At 49.9% G+C, this 16,515-nt stretch overlaps 1 protein-coding gene across 14 annotated transcripts in view; it reads left to right on the forward strand.

Annotated features, from left to right (window-relative positions):
- Positions 1–16,515, forward strand: part of Stacl (Stac-like) — a 723,254-nt gene that overhangs the window by 582,480 nt on the left and 124,259 nt on the right. For 11 of the 14 annotated variants that reach the window (XM_069332474.1, XM_069332482.1, XM_069332475.1 and 8 more), the window contains 2 exons: positions 6,150–6,289; positions 12,795–12,818. In XM_069332474.1, coding sequence (XP_069188575.1) covers positions 6,150–6,289; positions 12,795–12,818 — 164 coding nt within the window. The remainder of the gene's footprint in view (positions 1–6,149; positions 6,290–12,794; positions 12,819–16,515) is intronic. The other 3 variants (XM_069332476.1, XM_069332478.1, XM_069332480.1) reach the window with 1 other exon arrangement.

Consider the following 16,515-nt stretch of genomic DNA (forward strand, 5'->3'; position numbering starts at 1 on the left):
TGAAAAAAATTAACTTTAAAAAATAACAAGAATAACAATACTTGGCTTAATTACAAGGTGCAAAATATAAAAAAAACAATTCAACAGACAAGTTAACGTTACGTTAAAGAACAAGAAATAAAATGGCGCTGAGAATACTGAGTACTAGGCTGCGTAAATCTACCACCACACAGGGTAGTGTGAGAGCAGATGTAGCAGGTGGAGCACTGAGGAGTCTTCTGCCTGGTGTTGCTGGCTGGCTCCTATATATACAGGACAGTCACCCTCCAGGTGGAGCTGGTGTTCCTATATTTTGAAGCCGACAGGTAGAAATGAGCACTGCGCTTGTTAACAGCCAGTGGCGTGATCCTCGGGGCCACCAGGTGTACTGGGCTGACAGGCCCTGGGGGAGGTAGGGTGGTGGTACACTGTCTGGACTTCAGAATACTGTAGTTGTTATTGCTCTTGATTATTGAATATGCAGACGTGATGTACTAGTATAGGTGGTGATGCAACAGCCCCAGTTTCCTTCCTAGAGAGATTCTTGTAACAGGGGTCATGCCGGATCTCAGGTCGGCGTTCAATCCCCGACCGTCCAAGTGGTTGGGCACCATTCTTTCCCCCCGTCCCATCCCAAATCCTTATCCTGACCCCTTCCAAGTGCTATATAGTCGTAATTGCTTAGCCCCTTCCCCTGATAATTCCCTCCCTCCCTCCCTCCTATTTTGGCCTTTCCTACCCCCTGTGCTGTCGGTGCACAGTCTTCCAGGCTACGGGACTCGCCGGTACTCAAGCGAGGGTCTGAAACCAACTCAGACTCTCGGGGTGTTGTGAGTGCATCTTTTACCACCACTTGACATTGGCGGGTCGCTATCTCGCCTCCCAGCCCCACCTCCTGCTGCCTCGCCTCCCCAGCCCCACCTCCTGCTGCCTCGCCTCCCCAGCCCCACCTCCTGCTGCCTCGCCTCCCCAGCCCCACCTCCTGCTGCCTCGCCTCCCCAGCCCCACCTCCTGCTGCCTCGCCTCCCCAGCCCCACCTCCTGCTGCCTCGCCTCCCCAGCCCCACCTCCTGCTGCCTCGCCTCCCCAGCCCCACCTCCTGCTGCCTCGCCTCCCCAGCCCCACCTCCTGCTGCCTCGCCTCCCAGCCCCACCTCCTGCTACTGCTGTTTACCAGGAGGTCATATTGCCTCTGGTGCTCTAGTTGAAGGTCCTGTTCCTGCAGGTCCAAGGGTCGTTCAAGTGGTCGTGGTCCTGCAGGTCCAAGGGTCGTTCAAGTGGTCGTGGTCCTGCAGGTCCAAGGGTCGTTCAAGTGGTCGTGGTCCTGCAGGTCCAAGGGTCGTTCAAGTGGTCGTGGTCCTGCAGGTCCAGAGGTCGTTCAAGTGGTCGTGGTCCTGCAGGTCCAGAGGTCGTTCAAGTGGTCGTGGTCCTGCAGGTCCAGAGGTCGTTCAAGTGGTCGTGGTCCTGCAGGTCCAGAGGTCGTTCAAGTGGTCGTGGTCCTGTAGGTTCAAGGGGTCGTGGCACTTGAGGTCATCGTTTCATTTTGTCAGGAATTCGTGGCCCTGTGTTCTCACCTATTTGTGCTTGCAGGATCGAGCTCAAGCTCTTGGAGCCCGCTTTTCTAGCCGTTGGTTGTCTAATACAATGACCCCTGGCCCATGTCCCTGTCATACCTGCTTTTAAAGTGATGAATGAAGTTAGCTTCAATAATCTGCTCCTTTAGGTCATCCCATTTACTGACTATCCGCACGCTAATAGAAAACTTCCTAACATGTCTATGGCACATCTGAGTCTCAAGCTTCCATCTGTGTTCCATGTTCTGTTGATATTCATTGTAAACATTTCCTCTGTTTCCACCTTGTCAATCCCTCTAAGTATTTTATACGTCTGTATGCAACCCGTCCTCGCAAATTCGTATAGTCAATATTGACTTATTAAATATGTGCATAGGTGACATACTTAACATAATAGTTTCCCTTGAAAAGCTTCATAGAAAACACCGACCTTACCTAACCTACTTAGTATGTTAAGATAAGCATCTTATTGCTTCGTAATTACAATTATTACCTAACCTATACCTATAATATAATATTATATTTGGTTTTAATATTTGTCGCTGTATAGCGTCATGTGTAGCAGAGAGGGAAGAGAGGGTTACCTCCCTACCCCAAGGCTCTGTGTCTCGTCTTGTTCGAACGTTGAACCAACGTCGTAGTTTCGGTGTGTGTGTTTGGCGGATGCCCACGCCAGTGACCGCTACCAATCAAGCTATACCGTTCAGAGAGAGAAAGTCAGAAAGAGAAGAGAGGCAAAAAGAGAGTTGACGGAAAATAGCGGGTGGAAAATTCAGAGAGAATTTCCTACAGTAGAGCAATTTATGCAAACCATCAGAAGAGGCCATCTCTGTCCCGGAATATTTTCGAGCAGCTCCAGACAGCAACACCGCGGACGGACAGCTGCCAGAGGCCGCCGGCAGTTAGGTCAGGACCTCCTTAAAACGACTCTCTTGAGGGAGACATTTACCTTGATCTTTTGAAAAGTCACCGAGTGACTTAGTCAAGGACTCGAGCATACACAAACACCGGCCACCTTCCTTGTTTGTTGTCTTTGTTCTCTCTCTCTCTCTCTCTCTCTCTCTCTCTCTCTCTCTCTCTCTCTCTCTCTCTCTCTCTCTCTCTCTCTCTCTCTCTCTCTCTCTCTCTCTCTCTCTCTCTCTCTCTCTCTCTCTCTCTCTCTCTCTCTCTCTCTCTCTCTCTCTCTCTCTCTCTCTCTCTCTCTCTCTCTCTCTCTCTCTTTTACATTCTTTGTTTCCTCATTTCACCAAACATGTTAAGGTCACAGCAAGAGGGAGAGAGCTCTGCACCATCCAGTAGCAGGGAGAGCTCTGCACCATCCAGTAGCAGGGTGAGCTCTGCACCATCCAGTAGCAGGAAGAGCTCTGCACCATCCAGCAGCAGGAAGAGCTTTGCACCATCCAGTAGCAGGGAGAGCTCTGCACCATCCAGTAGCAGGAAGAGCTCTGCACCATCCAGTAGCAGGGAGAGCTCTGCACCATCCAGCAGCAGGAAGAGCTCTGCACCATCCAGTAGCAGGGTGAGCTCTGCACCATCCAGTAGCAGGAAGAGCTCTGCACCATCCAGTAGCAGGGAGAGCTCTGCACCATCCAGTAGCAGGGAGAGCTCTGCACCATCCAGCAGCAGGAAGAGCTCTGCACCATCCAGCAGCAGGGTGAGCTCTGCACCATCCAGTAGCAGGGAGAGCTCTGCACCATCCAGCAGCAGGGTGAGCTCTGCACCATCCAGTAGCAGGGAGAGCTCTGCACCATCCAGTAGCAGGGAGAGCTCTGCACCATCCAGTAGCAGGGAGAGCTCTGCACCATCCAGTAGCAGGGAGAGCTCTGTACCATCCAGTAGCAGGGAGAGCTCTGCACCATCCAGTAGCAGGGTGAGCTCTGCACCATCCAGTAGCAGGGTGAGCTCTGCGCCATCCAGTAGCAGGGAGAGCTCTGCACCATCCAGTAGCAGGGTGAGCTCTGCACCCTCCAGTAGCAGGGAGAGCTCTGCACCATCCAGTAGCAGGGAGAGCTCTGCACCATCCAGTAGCAGGGAGAGCTCTGCACCATCCAGCAGCAGGGTGAGCTCTGCACCATCCAGTAGCAGGGTGAGCTCTGCACCATCCAGTAGCAGGGAGAGCTCTGCACCATCCAGTAGCAGGGAGAGCTCTGCACCATCCAGTAGCAGGGAGAGCTCTGCACCATCCAGTAGCAGGGTGAGCTCTGCACCATCCAGTAGCAGGGAGAGCTCTGCACCATCCAGTAGCAGGAAGAGCTCTGCACCATCCAGTAGCAGGGAGAGCTCTGCACCATCCAGTAGCAGGGAGAGCTCTGCACCATCCAGTAGCAGGGAGAGCTCTGCACCATCCAGTAGCAGGAAGAGCTCTGCACCATCCAGTAGCAGGGAGAGCTCTGCACCATCCAGTAGCAGGGAGAGCTCTGCACCATCCAGTAGCAGGGAGAGCTCTGCACCATCCAGTAGCAGGGAGAGCTCTGCACCATCCAGTAGCAGGGAGAGCTCTGCACCATCCAGTAGCAGGAAGAGCTCTGCACCATCCAGCAGCAGGGAGAGCTCTGCACCATCCAGCAGCAGGAAGAGCTCTGCACCATCCAGCAGCAGGGAGAGCTCTGCACCATCCAGCAGCAGGAAGAGCTCTGCACCATCCAGCAGCAGGAAGAGCTCTGCACCATCCAGTAGCAGGAAGAGCTCTGCACCATCCAGCAGCAGGGAGAGCTCTGCAACACCCAACAAGAGGGAGAAACCTTTGTCCAACTTAACAAAACCATCAGATTCTTTATTCTCTAAATTGCTTTCATTACAAAGAGTCTAAAACGCTTTCTGTTTTTGTTTTAATATACATAAATATTTAAGCTCTGCACTTATATATTTTCTTATCCATAATATCATTGGCGAGTTTGGTATATATTAAAAGCATTTTTTTAATGATTTACAAGTGTTTAGTGTTCGATTCATAAGTTCATTAGTTCTTTGTTATCATGTGTGGAGAGGAAACTGAATTCTGAGTGTATCTTGAGTATTCACCTAGTTGTGCTTGCGGGGGTTGAGCTCTGTTCTTTCGGCCCGCCTCTCAACTGTCAATCAATCAACTGTTACTAACTATTAACTTTTTTTAACACACGCACGCACGCACACACACACACACACACACACACACACACACACACACACACACACACACACACACACACACACACACACACACACACACATTATGGGGCCTCGTAGCCTGGTGGATAGCGCGCAGGACTCGTAATTCTGTGGCGCGGGTTCGATTCCCGCACCAGGCAGAAACAAATGGGCAAAGTTTCTTTCACCCTGAATGCCCCTGTTACCTAGCAGTAAATAGGTACCTGGGAGATAGTCAGCTGTCACGGGCTGCTTCCTGGGGTGTGTGGGTTTATCATAATCTAATTTAGTTATCATTAAAGATAATATGTGAGGCTTCGGTAGAAACTGGCGAATTTAACCGGCATATTATTGACCAATTTGTATAATTAATTAAATCTCACTTCAAACAGTAGGACATATCACCCTTATGACTCTTATACACTCTTGTGTGTGTGTTCCAGGGAGCACTGTTGTGTGTGTGTTCCAGGGAGCACTGTTGTGTGTGTGTTCCAGGGAGCACTGTTGTGTGTGTGTTCCAGGGAGCACTGTTGTGTGTGTGTTCCAGGGAGCACTGTTGTGTGTGTGTTCCAGGGAGCACTGTTGTGTGTGTGTTCCAGGGAGCACTGTTGTGTGTGTGTTCCAGGAAGCACTGTTGTGTGTGTGTTCCAGGGAGCACTGTTGTGTGTGTGTTCCAGGGAGCACTGTTGTGTGTGTTCCAGGGAGCAGCACTGTGTGTGTTCCAAGGAGCACTGTTGTGTGTGTTCCAGGGAGCACTGTTGTGTGTGTGTTCCAGGGAGCACTGTTGTGTGTGTGTTCCAGGGAGCACTGTTGTGTGTGTGTTCCAGGGAGCACTCTTATGTGTGTGTTCCAGGGAGCACTGTTGTGTGTGTTCCAGGGAGCACTGTTGTGTGTGTGTTCCAGGGAGCACTGTTGTGTGTGTTCCAGGGAGCAGCACTGTGTGTTCCAGGGAGCACTGTTGTGTGTGTTCCAGGGAGCAGCACTGTGTGTTCCAGGGAGCACTGTTGTGTGTGTTCCAGGGAGCAGCACTGTGTGTTCCAGGGAGCAGCACTGTGTGTTCCAGGGAGCACCACTGTGTGTGTTCCAGGGGTTAGAGGTCGTCTTGCTCCTCTTCCTATCCCCCATAATCTTACATTCAAGTTCAAGTATGTTTATTGAGACAAGAAACAAATACATCTCAAAGGGATAGAGTAGCTTAGGCTATGTCTACCCTCCCATAACCTTACATTTCTCTGCGTTAAAAGACCATCAGTAGCCATTTTTCAGCCACGGGTTGTTGAGACACTTGTGTCTCATGTGTCGGGTTGTAACACGTGGGGTCTAGTGTCGTGTGAGAGAGAGAGAGAGAGAGAGAGAGAGAGAGAGAGAGAGAGAGAGAGAGAGAGAGAGAGAGAATGAACGGGTGTTAGGCTTCCTCCCTATAGATATAACTAGCTTCTCCCTTAACTCTCCTGTCATTTTCTTATTACCAGAAAGAGTTGTTTGCGTCCAAAGACGGGGGCGGGGCGGAGGGACGAGAGAGGAAAATGTCCAACTCCAGCGGAGGCAGCATGAAGACCAAGTGGATGAAGGCCTTCAAGTCCCTCAAGACCTCGGAGCCCGCCAGTAGCAAGTAAGTTCTCCCAGTCACTGTTGGTCACTGCGTCTACTGACTTCTTGTCTCGTCTATACCGGACCTTCTGACGCTTGTATGGGACCTTCTGACGCTTGTATGGGACCTGACGCTTGTGTGGGACCTTCTGACGCTTGTGTGGGACCTTCTGACGCTTGTGTGGGACCTTCTGACGCTTGTGTGGGACCTTCTGACGCTTGTGTGGGACTTCCTGACGCTTGTGTCGGACTTCCTGACGTTTGTGTGGGACTTCCTGACGCTTGTGTGGGACCTTCAGAGTCGGTGTGTACTCACCTAATAGCGTGTGTGTGCGTATGCATGTGCGTGTGTGTGTGTGTGTGTGTGTGTGTGTGTGTGTGTGTGTGTGTGTGTGTGTGTGTGTGTTGCAGGAAGTAGAGAGGACCATCTGACTATTGAGAGTTGTAGCGTGACTTCCTGACTCTGCTCTCCTTTGTTCTTGCTGTGACCCCTTGACACCTTAGTCCTCTCACATGCTGCCTGGTGTACTCTCTCTCTCTCTCTCTCTCTCTCTCTCTCTCTCTCTCTCTCTCTCTCTCTCTCTCTCTCTCTCTCTCTCTCTCTCTCTCTCTCTCTCTCTCTCCCTCCTCTCTCTCTCTCTCTCTCTCTCTCTCTCTCTCTCTCTCTCTCTCTCTCTCTCTCTCTCTCTCTCTCTCTCTCTCTCTCTCTCTCTCTCTCTCTCCTGGGACTGTGACTTCTATGCTTTTTCGTGATCTGTCTGACCTCTCTATCTAAGCGTCTTTAGCTTAGCGCACCTGAATGACATTTATCTGTGACCTCGTGTGACCTTACTAATAGGTTTGTGTGACCTCGTCCGACCTTACTAATAGGTTTGTGTGACCTCGTCCGACCTTACTAATAGGTTTGTGTGACCTCGTGTGACCTTACTAATAGGTTTGTGTGACCTCGTGTGACCTTACTAATAGGTTTGTGTGACCTCGTCCGACCTTACTAATAGGTTTGTGTAACCTCGTGTGACCTTACTAATAGGTTTGTGTGACCTCGTGTGACCTTACTAATAGGTTTGTGTGACCTCGTCCGACCTTACTAATAGGTTTGTGTGACCTCGTGCGACCTTACTAATAGGTTTGTGTGACCTCGCGCGACCTTACTAATAGGTTTCTGTACTAATCAGCGTGACCTGGCAGTGTCAGGTCACACTGAACACTGTTGTCCATTTTCCTGGCTGCAGAGACATCTTCAACCTCACAAATCCTTAAGCTTTTGAGGAAATAATATCACTGTTTATGCATAAAAAAAATAATATTAATAATTTGTGTTAAGTGCATTTTTGTCTTGCTAACAAGTTCTCTCTAGTTTTAAAATTTAATGCTAGCAGAAGAGAGTAAGTTGACGGTATATATATATATATATATATATATATATATATATATATATATATATATATATATATATATATATATATATATATATATACTTTGTGTTGTTCTGTTCATGTGTCTACTCCCAGCAAATACAACTGACAACGTTGCTGTAGCAACACTTGTACACATGTACATGAGAGTCGGGTGTATTGTTACTCGTTTCGTATCAGTATGCAGTAATTGTATTTATACAACGTATATTTACGTAAGGTTCAGCCAGTGACTTTGGGTCCAGAATTCTTGGTTACGGAACATCTTAGGAAAGCTGTGTACCTCTTTCCTTAATCATGGCGGGTTTGTTTACACATTTAATGAACAATTTACGAGGTTGGAAACTATATAATTTACAATTATTATTAGCAACCTCCTAGTGCTTCTCAGTTTATAAACTGTTTAATTAACAAAAGCAAAGCCGCCGTGATCGAGGAAAGGTGGAGAGGTTTGGTGAGTGTTCAGTACATAGTTCATGACTCCTGGGTCTGAAGAGGTGAGCGCTTGCCGACGCTCAAGGGTTTTGTAGAGCGCCGGACAAGCTTATGGGACCATCTTGCCCTCAGACCACCCTGCCCTCAGACCATCCTGCCCTCAGACCAACCTGCCCTCAGACCACCCTGCCCTCTGACCATCCTGCCCTCAGACCACCCTGCCCTCAGACCATCCTGCCCTCAGACCACCCTGCCCTCAGACCACCCTGCCCTCTGACCATCCTGCCCTCAGACCACCCTGTCCTCAGACCATCCTGCCCTCAGACCACCCTGCCCTCAGACCACCCTGCCCTCTGACCATCCTGCCCTCAGACCACCCTACCCTCTGACCATCCTGCCCTCAGACCACCCTGCCCTCAGACCATCCTGCCCTCTGACCATCCTGCCCTCAGACCACCCTGCCCTCAGACCATCCTGCCCTCAGACAACCCTGCCCTCAGACCATCCTGCCCTCAGACCATCCTGCCCTCAGACCACCCTGCCCTCAGACCATCCTGCCCTCAGACAACCCTGCCCTCAGACCACCCTGCCCTCAGACCACCCTGCCCTCAGTCCACCCTGCCCTCAGACCATCCTGCCCTCAGACCACCCTTTCTGAAGACCATTTTACTTTCTGACCATCCTGGCCTAGCTTGCGCGTCCTCCTACCAAGAAGGTAATCTTACAAGACAGGTGCCCCGTGGCACTGGCTGGCACTGTCAGCGTGTACACCAGCTCACCTGCCGAAAATGATTCGAGCAACTATTTCATCGTACGTACAAAAATGAACTGTTGGACCAACAAACGTTCAAGTTACAGCATACATATATCACTGAATTAGCCCAAATGGCGTCCTAACAATATGAAGAAGTAAGAAGTTGAGTGCCCAACCGGACATGTTCAAGCTGTCCTAGGCCTAATATGTGCTACCGTAGGGCTAATATTGTACATATATGCTATATATATATTAGGCCTAGGAATGGACTAATTTTCAAATTTTGGCATTTATCGTTCCCCCTACAAAACGAAGTTCGTAGAAAACGTGAACATTGTTGGTTGCAACTGTCTATTTCCTCTACGTTCAATCAAACTGTTGCTGTGAGGTGGATCATTCTAGGAGGCCGGGCGGCACACTGGTGCCCGTAGTATACTCTGTTGTTTCCTGTTTACTTTGTCTGTAAGAAATATGTAAACATTAAAGGCTGATTCACTGGTTTTATTTATTTATGAATCCTCATAAATTGTGTACAAATTTTGTTGGAGGTGTTTTTGGCGATCAGGCGAAGGGGTGTGTTCCTCTCTTGAGTGTGTTGTTGAAGTGTGTTCCTCTCTTGAGTGTGTTGTTGAAGTGTGTGTTCCTCTCTTGAGTGTGTTGTTGAAGTGTGTGTTCCTCTCTTGAGTGTGTTGTTGAAGTGTGAGTTCCTCTCTTGAGTGTGTTGTTGAAGTGTGAGTTCCTCTCTTGAGTGTGTTGTTGAAGTGTGTGTGTTCCTCTCTTGAGTGTGTTGTTGAAGTGTGTGTGTTCCTCTCTTGAGTGTGTTGTTGAAGTGTGTGTTCCTCTCTTGAGTGTGTTGTTGAAGTGTGAGTTCCTCTCTTGAGTGTGTTGTTGAAGTGTGAGTTCCTCTCTTGAGTGTGTTGTTGAAGTGTGTGTGTTCCTCTCTTGAGTGTGTTGTTGAAGTGTGTGTGTTCCTCTCTTGAGTGTGTTGTTGAAGTGTGTGTTCCTCTCTTGAGTGTGTTGTTGAAGTGTGTGTTCCTCTCTGAGTGTGTTGTTGAAGTGTGTGTTCCTCTCTTGAGTGTGTTGTTGAAGTGTGTGTTCCTCTCTTGAGTGTGTTGTTGAAGTGTGTGTTCCTCTCTTGAGTGTGTTGTTGAAGTGTGTGTGTTCCTCTCTTGAGTGTTTTGTTGAAGTGTGTGTGTTCCTCTCTTGAGTGTGTTGTTGAAGTGTGAGTTCCTCTCTTGAGTGTGTTGTTGAAGTGTGAGTTCCTCTCTTGAGTGTGTTGTTGAAGTGTGAGTTCCTCTCTTGAGTGTGTTGTTGAAGTGTGTGTGTTCCTCTCTTGAGTGTGTTGTTGAAGTGTGTGTGTTCCTCTCTTGAGTGTGTTGTTGAAGTGTGTGTTCCTCTCTTGAGTGTGTTGTTGAAGTGTGTGTTCCTCTCTTGAGTGTGTTGTTGAAGTGTGTGTTCCTCTCTTGAGTGTGTTGTTGAAGTGTGTGTTCCTCTCTTGAGTGTGTTGTTGAAGTGTGTGTTCCTCTCTTGAGTGTGTTGTTGAAGTGTGTGTGTTCCTCTCTTGAGTGTTTTGTTGAAGTGTGTGTGTTCCTCTCTTGAGTGTGTTGTTGAAGTGTGAGTTCCTCTCTTGAGTGTGTTGTTGAAGTGTGTGTGTTCCTCTCTTGAGTGTGTTGTTGAAGTGTGTGTGTTCCTCTCTTGAGTGTGTTGTTGAAGTGTGTGTTCCTCTCTTGAGTGTGTTGTTGAAGTGTGTGTTCCTCTCTTGAGTGTTTTGTTGAAGTGTGTGTTCCTCTCTTGAGTGTGTTGTTGAAGTGTGTGTTCCTCTCTTGAGTGTGTTGTTGAAGTGTGTGTGTTCCTCTCTTGAGTGTGTTGTTGAAGTGTGTGTTCCTCTCTTGAGTGTGTTGTTGAAGTGTGTGTTCCTCTCTTGAGTGTGTTGTTGAAGTGTGTGTTCCTCTCTTGAGTGTGTTGTTGAAGTGTGTGTTCCTCTCTTGAGTGTGTTGTTGAAGTGTGAGTTCCTCTCTTGAGTGTGTTGTTGAAGTGTGTGTGTTCCTCTCTTGAGTGTGTTGTTGAAGTGTGTGTGTTCCTCTCTTGAGTGTGTTGTTGAAGTGTGTGTTCCTTTCTGAGTGTGTTAATCAAGTGGTTTGCCTCCCCGAGTGTGTATCATCCAGATTATACTGTTTATCTCCGGGTATGTGCTTTAAGTGCATCCGTGAGTGTAAGTGTGTGTGTCGGAATGCGTGTACAAAATGTTCTTAGAATGCTGGTGGTGACTGTGCAAGTGTTTGAGTGGTGTGTGTGACACACACACACACACACACACACACACACACACACACACACACACACACACACACACACACACACACACACACACACACACACACACAGTTTCCTCACGTCGCTGGAAGAAAGAAGAGTTAGGGGAGACATGATCACCACATACAAGATTCTCAGAGAAATTGATAGGGTAGATAAAGACAAATTATTTAACACTCGGGGGGGGGGCACCTAACCAGAGGGGACACAGGTGGAAACTGAACACCCAGATGCGCCATACAGATATTTGAAAGAACTTTTTTACTGTTAGAGTAGTTATCAAACGGAGTGCATTAGGCAGTGATGTGGTGCAGGCTGACTCCATGCACAGTTTCAAGTGTAGATATTATAAAGCCCAATTGGCTCGGGAATCTGTACACCAGTTAATTGACAGTTGAGAGGCGAGATCAAAGAGCCGAAGCTCATTCCCTGTAAGCACAACTAGGTGAGTGCACACAACCACAGAGGGTTCTGGCGGTCGAGAGGACAAAGTTCGGGATACGCAGTCGACGGATCCGGGTTCGATTCCCGGTCGAGACGTAAATAAATGCGCCAAGTTTCTTTCACCTGCCGCCTCTGTTCATCTTGCAGTAAGCAGGTAACAGAGAATTAGACAGCTGCTACAGACCATATCCTGGAAATGAGTGGGTGCGGCAGAACAAATTATAGTACATATGATTGAGAAAAATTGGCGGGAAGTGCATTAGACGACCGACGGTTAGAAAGGCAGGGCTCAAGAGCTAATAATTCGATCTTGCAGACACAAGTAGTAAATATACAGAGAGAGTGGGGGGGGGGGTTGTTGAGATGTCCACAAGTGCGGTTGGGCAGCTCAGTCAAGGTACAGGCGGCCAATTAAGCTATTAACACAAGCATGGTGAAGAGATAATATTCCTCATCTTATCAAGACAGAATATTAAACAAATATGAGTCACACATAAGATTCCCCCTTTGGTAAAACGATCGAACAGAAGACACTTGTATCATTTAGACACATGTTGTCAGTTACTGGTGATGCCTAGATGAACCTTGTGTTATCTTATAGGGGTCTTGGCGAAACATTTTCATCCTTAGTGGTTACGACCAAGATTACGGTCTGCAGGTGTGGGCACAGTATGAGTCTCTAGGTCCTCCCGGGTCCTGGAGACTCATACTGGGAAAGGAAAAGGAGAGTCATTTACAAATATTTACACGTTAAATAATGGTGACAATAGGTGTGTGTGTGTGTGTGTGTGTGTGTGTGTGTGTGTGTGTGTGTGTGTGTGTGTGTGTGTGTGTGTGTGTGTGTGTCACAGAAACTCTCCTCTATTTCTTCAGCATATTCCACAATCTTTTCATCAGTCTTGCCTGTCAGTTCCTGTTATCTCTTTGACGTTATCCCAATGTGATGTCCCATTTATGTGTATTTTTGTCATTTGTATGTATAATATTTAGTGCACTCCTACGGTACAGCGAACGTGCCGCCTTCTATGTAATATATAACTGTAACTTCACATCCTTCTCTGTTGTACATTAATCTTAAAAAAAAACAAAAAATCAAAGAAAGATTAAGGTACAGCCCCTAAGGTGTGCTCTCCTGTCATTCTAAAGTGTGTGACTCTTTATCCCAGGATGCCAGCACAGGTCACCTTCAGGTAATGCATTCCTTGAGTGTGTCTGTCCCTCTCACTGCCTCTCCTCGCCCTCCACACTGCCTCTCCCCGCCCTCCACACTGCCTCTCCCCGCCCTCCACACTGCCTCTCCTCGCCCTCCACACTGCCTCTCCCCGCCCTCCACACTGCCTCTCCTCGCCCTCCACACTGCCTCTCCTCGCCCTCCACACTGCCTCTCCTCGTCCTCCACACTGCCTCTCCTCGCCCTCCACACTGCCTCTCCTCGCCCTCCACACTGCCTCTCCCCCGCCCTCCACACTGCCTCTCCCCGCCCTCCACACTGCCTCTCCTCGTCCTCCACACTGCCTCTCCTCGCCCTCCACACTGCCTCTCCTCGCCCTCCACACTGCCTCTCCTCGCCCTCCACACTGCCTCTCCCCGCCCTCCACACTGCCTCTCCCCGCCCTCCACACTGCCTCTCCCCGCCCTCCACACTGCCTCTCCTCGCCCTCCACACTGCCTCTCCCCGCCCTCCACACTGCCTCTCCTCGCCCTCCACACTGCCTCTCCCCGCCCTCCACACTGCCTCTCCCCGCCCTCCACACTGCCTCTCCCCGCCCTCCACACTGCCTCTCCCCGCCCTCCACACTGCCTCTCCTCGCCCTCCACACTGCCTCTCCCCGCCCTCCACACTGCCTCTCCTCGCCCTCCACACTGCCTCTCCTCGTCCTCCACACTGCCTCTCCCGCCCTCCACACTGCCTCTCCTCGCCCTTCACACTGCCTCTCCCCGCCCTCCACACTGCCTCTCCTCGCCCTCCACACTGCCTCTCCCCGCCCTCCACACTGCCTCTCCCCGCCCTCCACACTGCCTCTCCTAGCCCTCCACACACACACACACACACTTCGGCAGTCATCCTCCACTTCCTCCCCTGCTCCCACACCTCTCCTGGCCTCTGCTCACCTGCTGCACCTTGGAGATGCATCCTCAGCCTCGTCGGAGCCTGGTAGATAGATGCTGGAGTCTCCAGCCTAACTCATGGGGGAGCTGCCATTAGTGTTCATCCCGTAGAGTGCCGGTACTCTCTGCTGCTGCTGCTGCTGCTGCTGCTGCTGCTGCTGCTGCTGCTGCTGCTCTTGCTAGCTCTGTCACATGTAAACATTTAGCTTTTGTAGAGGCTCACGAGACACAGCTTGAAGGTTGTGACGGCGGCGTCGACCCAAGCAAGCTTCGTCTGTTGAAGCCTCGCCCCCGTCACGCGTGTCGGGGAAGCCAGGCTCCGACGTGGTGGACTTATTGTCTTGTTTTAGATCTGTCCTTTCTCAGTCCTTCCTCTTCCTCCTCTAGGAGAGTACTGCCACACCTTGTGCCTCTAATACAGTACTGCCACACCTTGTGCCTCTAATACAGTACTGCCACACCTTGTGCCTCTAATACAGTACTGCCACACCTTGTGCCTCTAATACAGTACTGCCACACCTTGTGCCTCTAATACAGTACTGCCACACCTTGTGCCCCTAATACAGTACTGCCACACCTTGCTGCCACACCTTGTGCCTCTAATACAGTTCTGCCACACCTTGTACCACTAATACAGTACTGCCACACCTTGTGCCCCTAATACAGTACTGCCACACCTTGTGCCTCTAATACAGTACTGCCACACCTTGTACCACTAATACAGTACTGCCACACCTTGTACCACTAATACAGTACTGCCACACCTTGTGCCTCTAATACAGTACTGCCACACCCTGTGCCTCTAATACAGTACTGCCACACCTTGTACCACTAATACAGTACTGCCACACCTTGTACCACTAATACAGTACTGCCACACCTTGTGCCTCTAATACAGTACTGCCACACCCTGTGCCTCTAATACAGTACTGCCACACCTTGTGCCTCTAATACAGTACTGCCGCACCTTGTACCACTAATACAGTACTGCCACACCTTGTGCCTCTAATACAGTACTGTCACACCTTGTGCCTCTAATACAGTACTGCCACACCCTGTGCCGCTAATACAGTACTGCCACACCTTGTGCCTCTAATACAGTACTGCCACACCTTGTGCCTCTAATACAGTACTGCCACACCTTGTGCCTCTAATACAGTACTGCCACACCCTGTGCCTCTAATACAGTACTGCCACACCTTGTGCCTCTAATACAGTACTGCCACACCTTGTGCCTCTAATACAGTACTGCCACACCTTGTGCCTCTAATACAGTACTGCCACACCTTGTACCACTAATACAGTACTGCCACACCTTGTACCACTAATACAGTACTGCCACACCTTGTACCACTAATACAGTACTGCCACACCTTGTACCACTAATACAGTACTGCCACACCTTGTACCACTAATACAGTACTGCCACACCTTGTACCACTAATACAGTACTGCCACACCTTGTGCCTCTAATACAGTACTGCCACACCTTGTATCACTAATACAGTACTGCCACACCTTGTACCACTAATACAGTACTGCCACACCTTGTACCACTAATACAGTACTGCCACACCCTGTACCACTAATACAGTACTGCCACACCTTGTACCACTAATACAGTACTGCCACACCTTGTACCACTAATACAGTACTGCCACACCTTGTACCACTAATACAGTACTGCCACACCTTGTACCACTAATACAGTACTGCCACACCTTGTACCACTAATACAGTACTGCCACACCTTGTACCACTAATACAGTACTGCCACACCTTGTGCCACTAATTGCTAACAACTTTCAATACATCCGTGGCACAGTTCCGGGTCCAGAAATACACCAGTTCCAGGGTGCCACTGCTAGTGTGAGACAGTGGCTCCCCCCCCCGGGGAGGCATCAGTGTGCCAGAGAGCCGAGGTGTGGCACAGCCTGAGGTGCCACTAGAGGGGATAACCCGGACAGGAAGCAGCACGTAAAACCATTCATCACGCCAGCTCTTATGGTTTGCTCTTCCGGACTCTATATAGAACAACCCACATACTGGTGGCCTCCAACACCGGTCCTCTCACACTGTGTGGCTCCCTAGACCACTCTCACACTGGCTCCCTAGACCACTCTCACACTGTGTGGCTCCCTAGACCACTCTCACACTGGCTCCCTAGACCACTCTCACACTGTGTGGCTCCTTAGACCACTCTCACACTGTGTGGCTCCCTAGACCACTCTCACACTGGCTCCCTAGACCACTCCCACACTGTGTGGCTCCCTAGACCACTCCCACACTGTGTGGCTCCCTAGACCACTCTCACACTGTGTGGCTCCCTAGACCACTCTCACACTGTGTGGCTCCCTAGACCACTCTCACACTGTGTGGCTCCTTAGACCACTCTCACACTGTGTGGCTCCCTAGACCACTCTCACACTGTGTGGCTCCCTAGACCACTCTCACACTGTGTGGCTCCCTAGACCACTCTCACACTGTGTGGCTCCTTAGACCACTCTCACACTGTGTGGCTCCCTAGACCACTCTCACACTGTGTGGCTCCCTAGACCACTCTCACACTGTGTGGCTCCCTAGACCACTCTCACACTGTGTGGCTCCCTAGACCACTCTCACACTGTGTGGCTCCCTAGACCACTCTCACACTGTGTGGCTCCCTAGACCACTCTCACACTGTGTGGCTCCTTAGACCACTCTCACACTGTGTGGCTCCCTAGACCACTCTCACACTGTGTGGCTCCCTAGACCACTCTTACACTGTGTGGCTCCCTA

This window comes from Procambarus clarkii, chromosome 27 (genome assembly GCF_040958095.1).
Source record: "Procambarus clarkii isolate CNS0578487 chromosome 27, FALCON_Pclarkii_2.0, whole genome shotgun sequence".
Taxonomy (NCBI): Eukaryota; Metazoa; Arthropoda; class Malacostraca; order Decapoda; family Cambaridae; genus Procambarus; species Procambarus clarkii.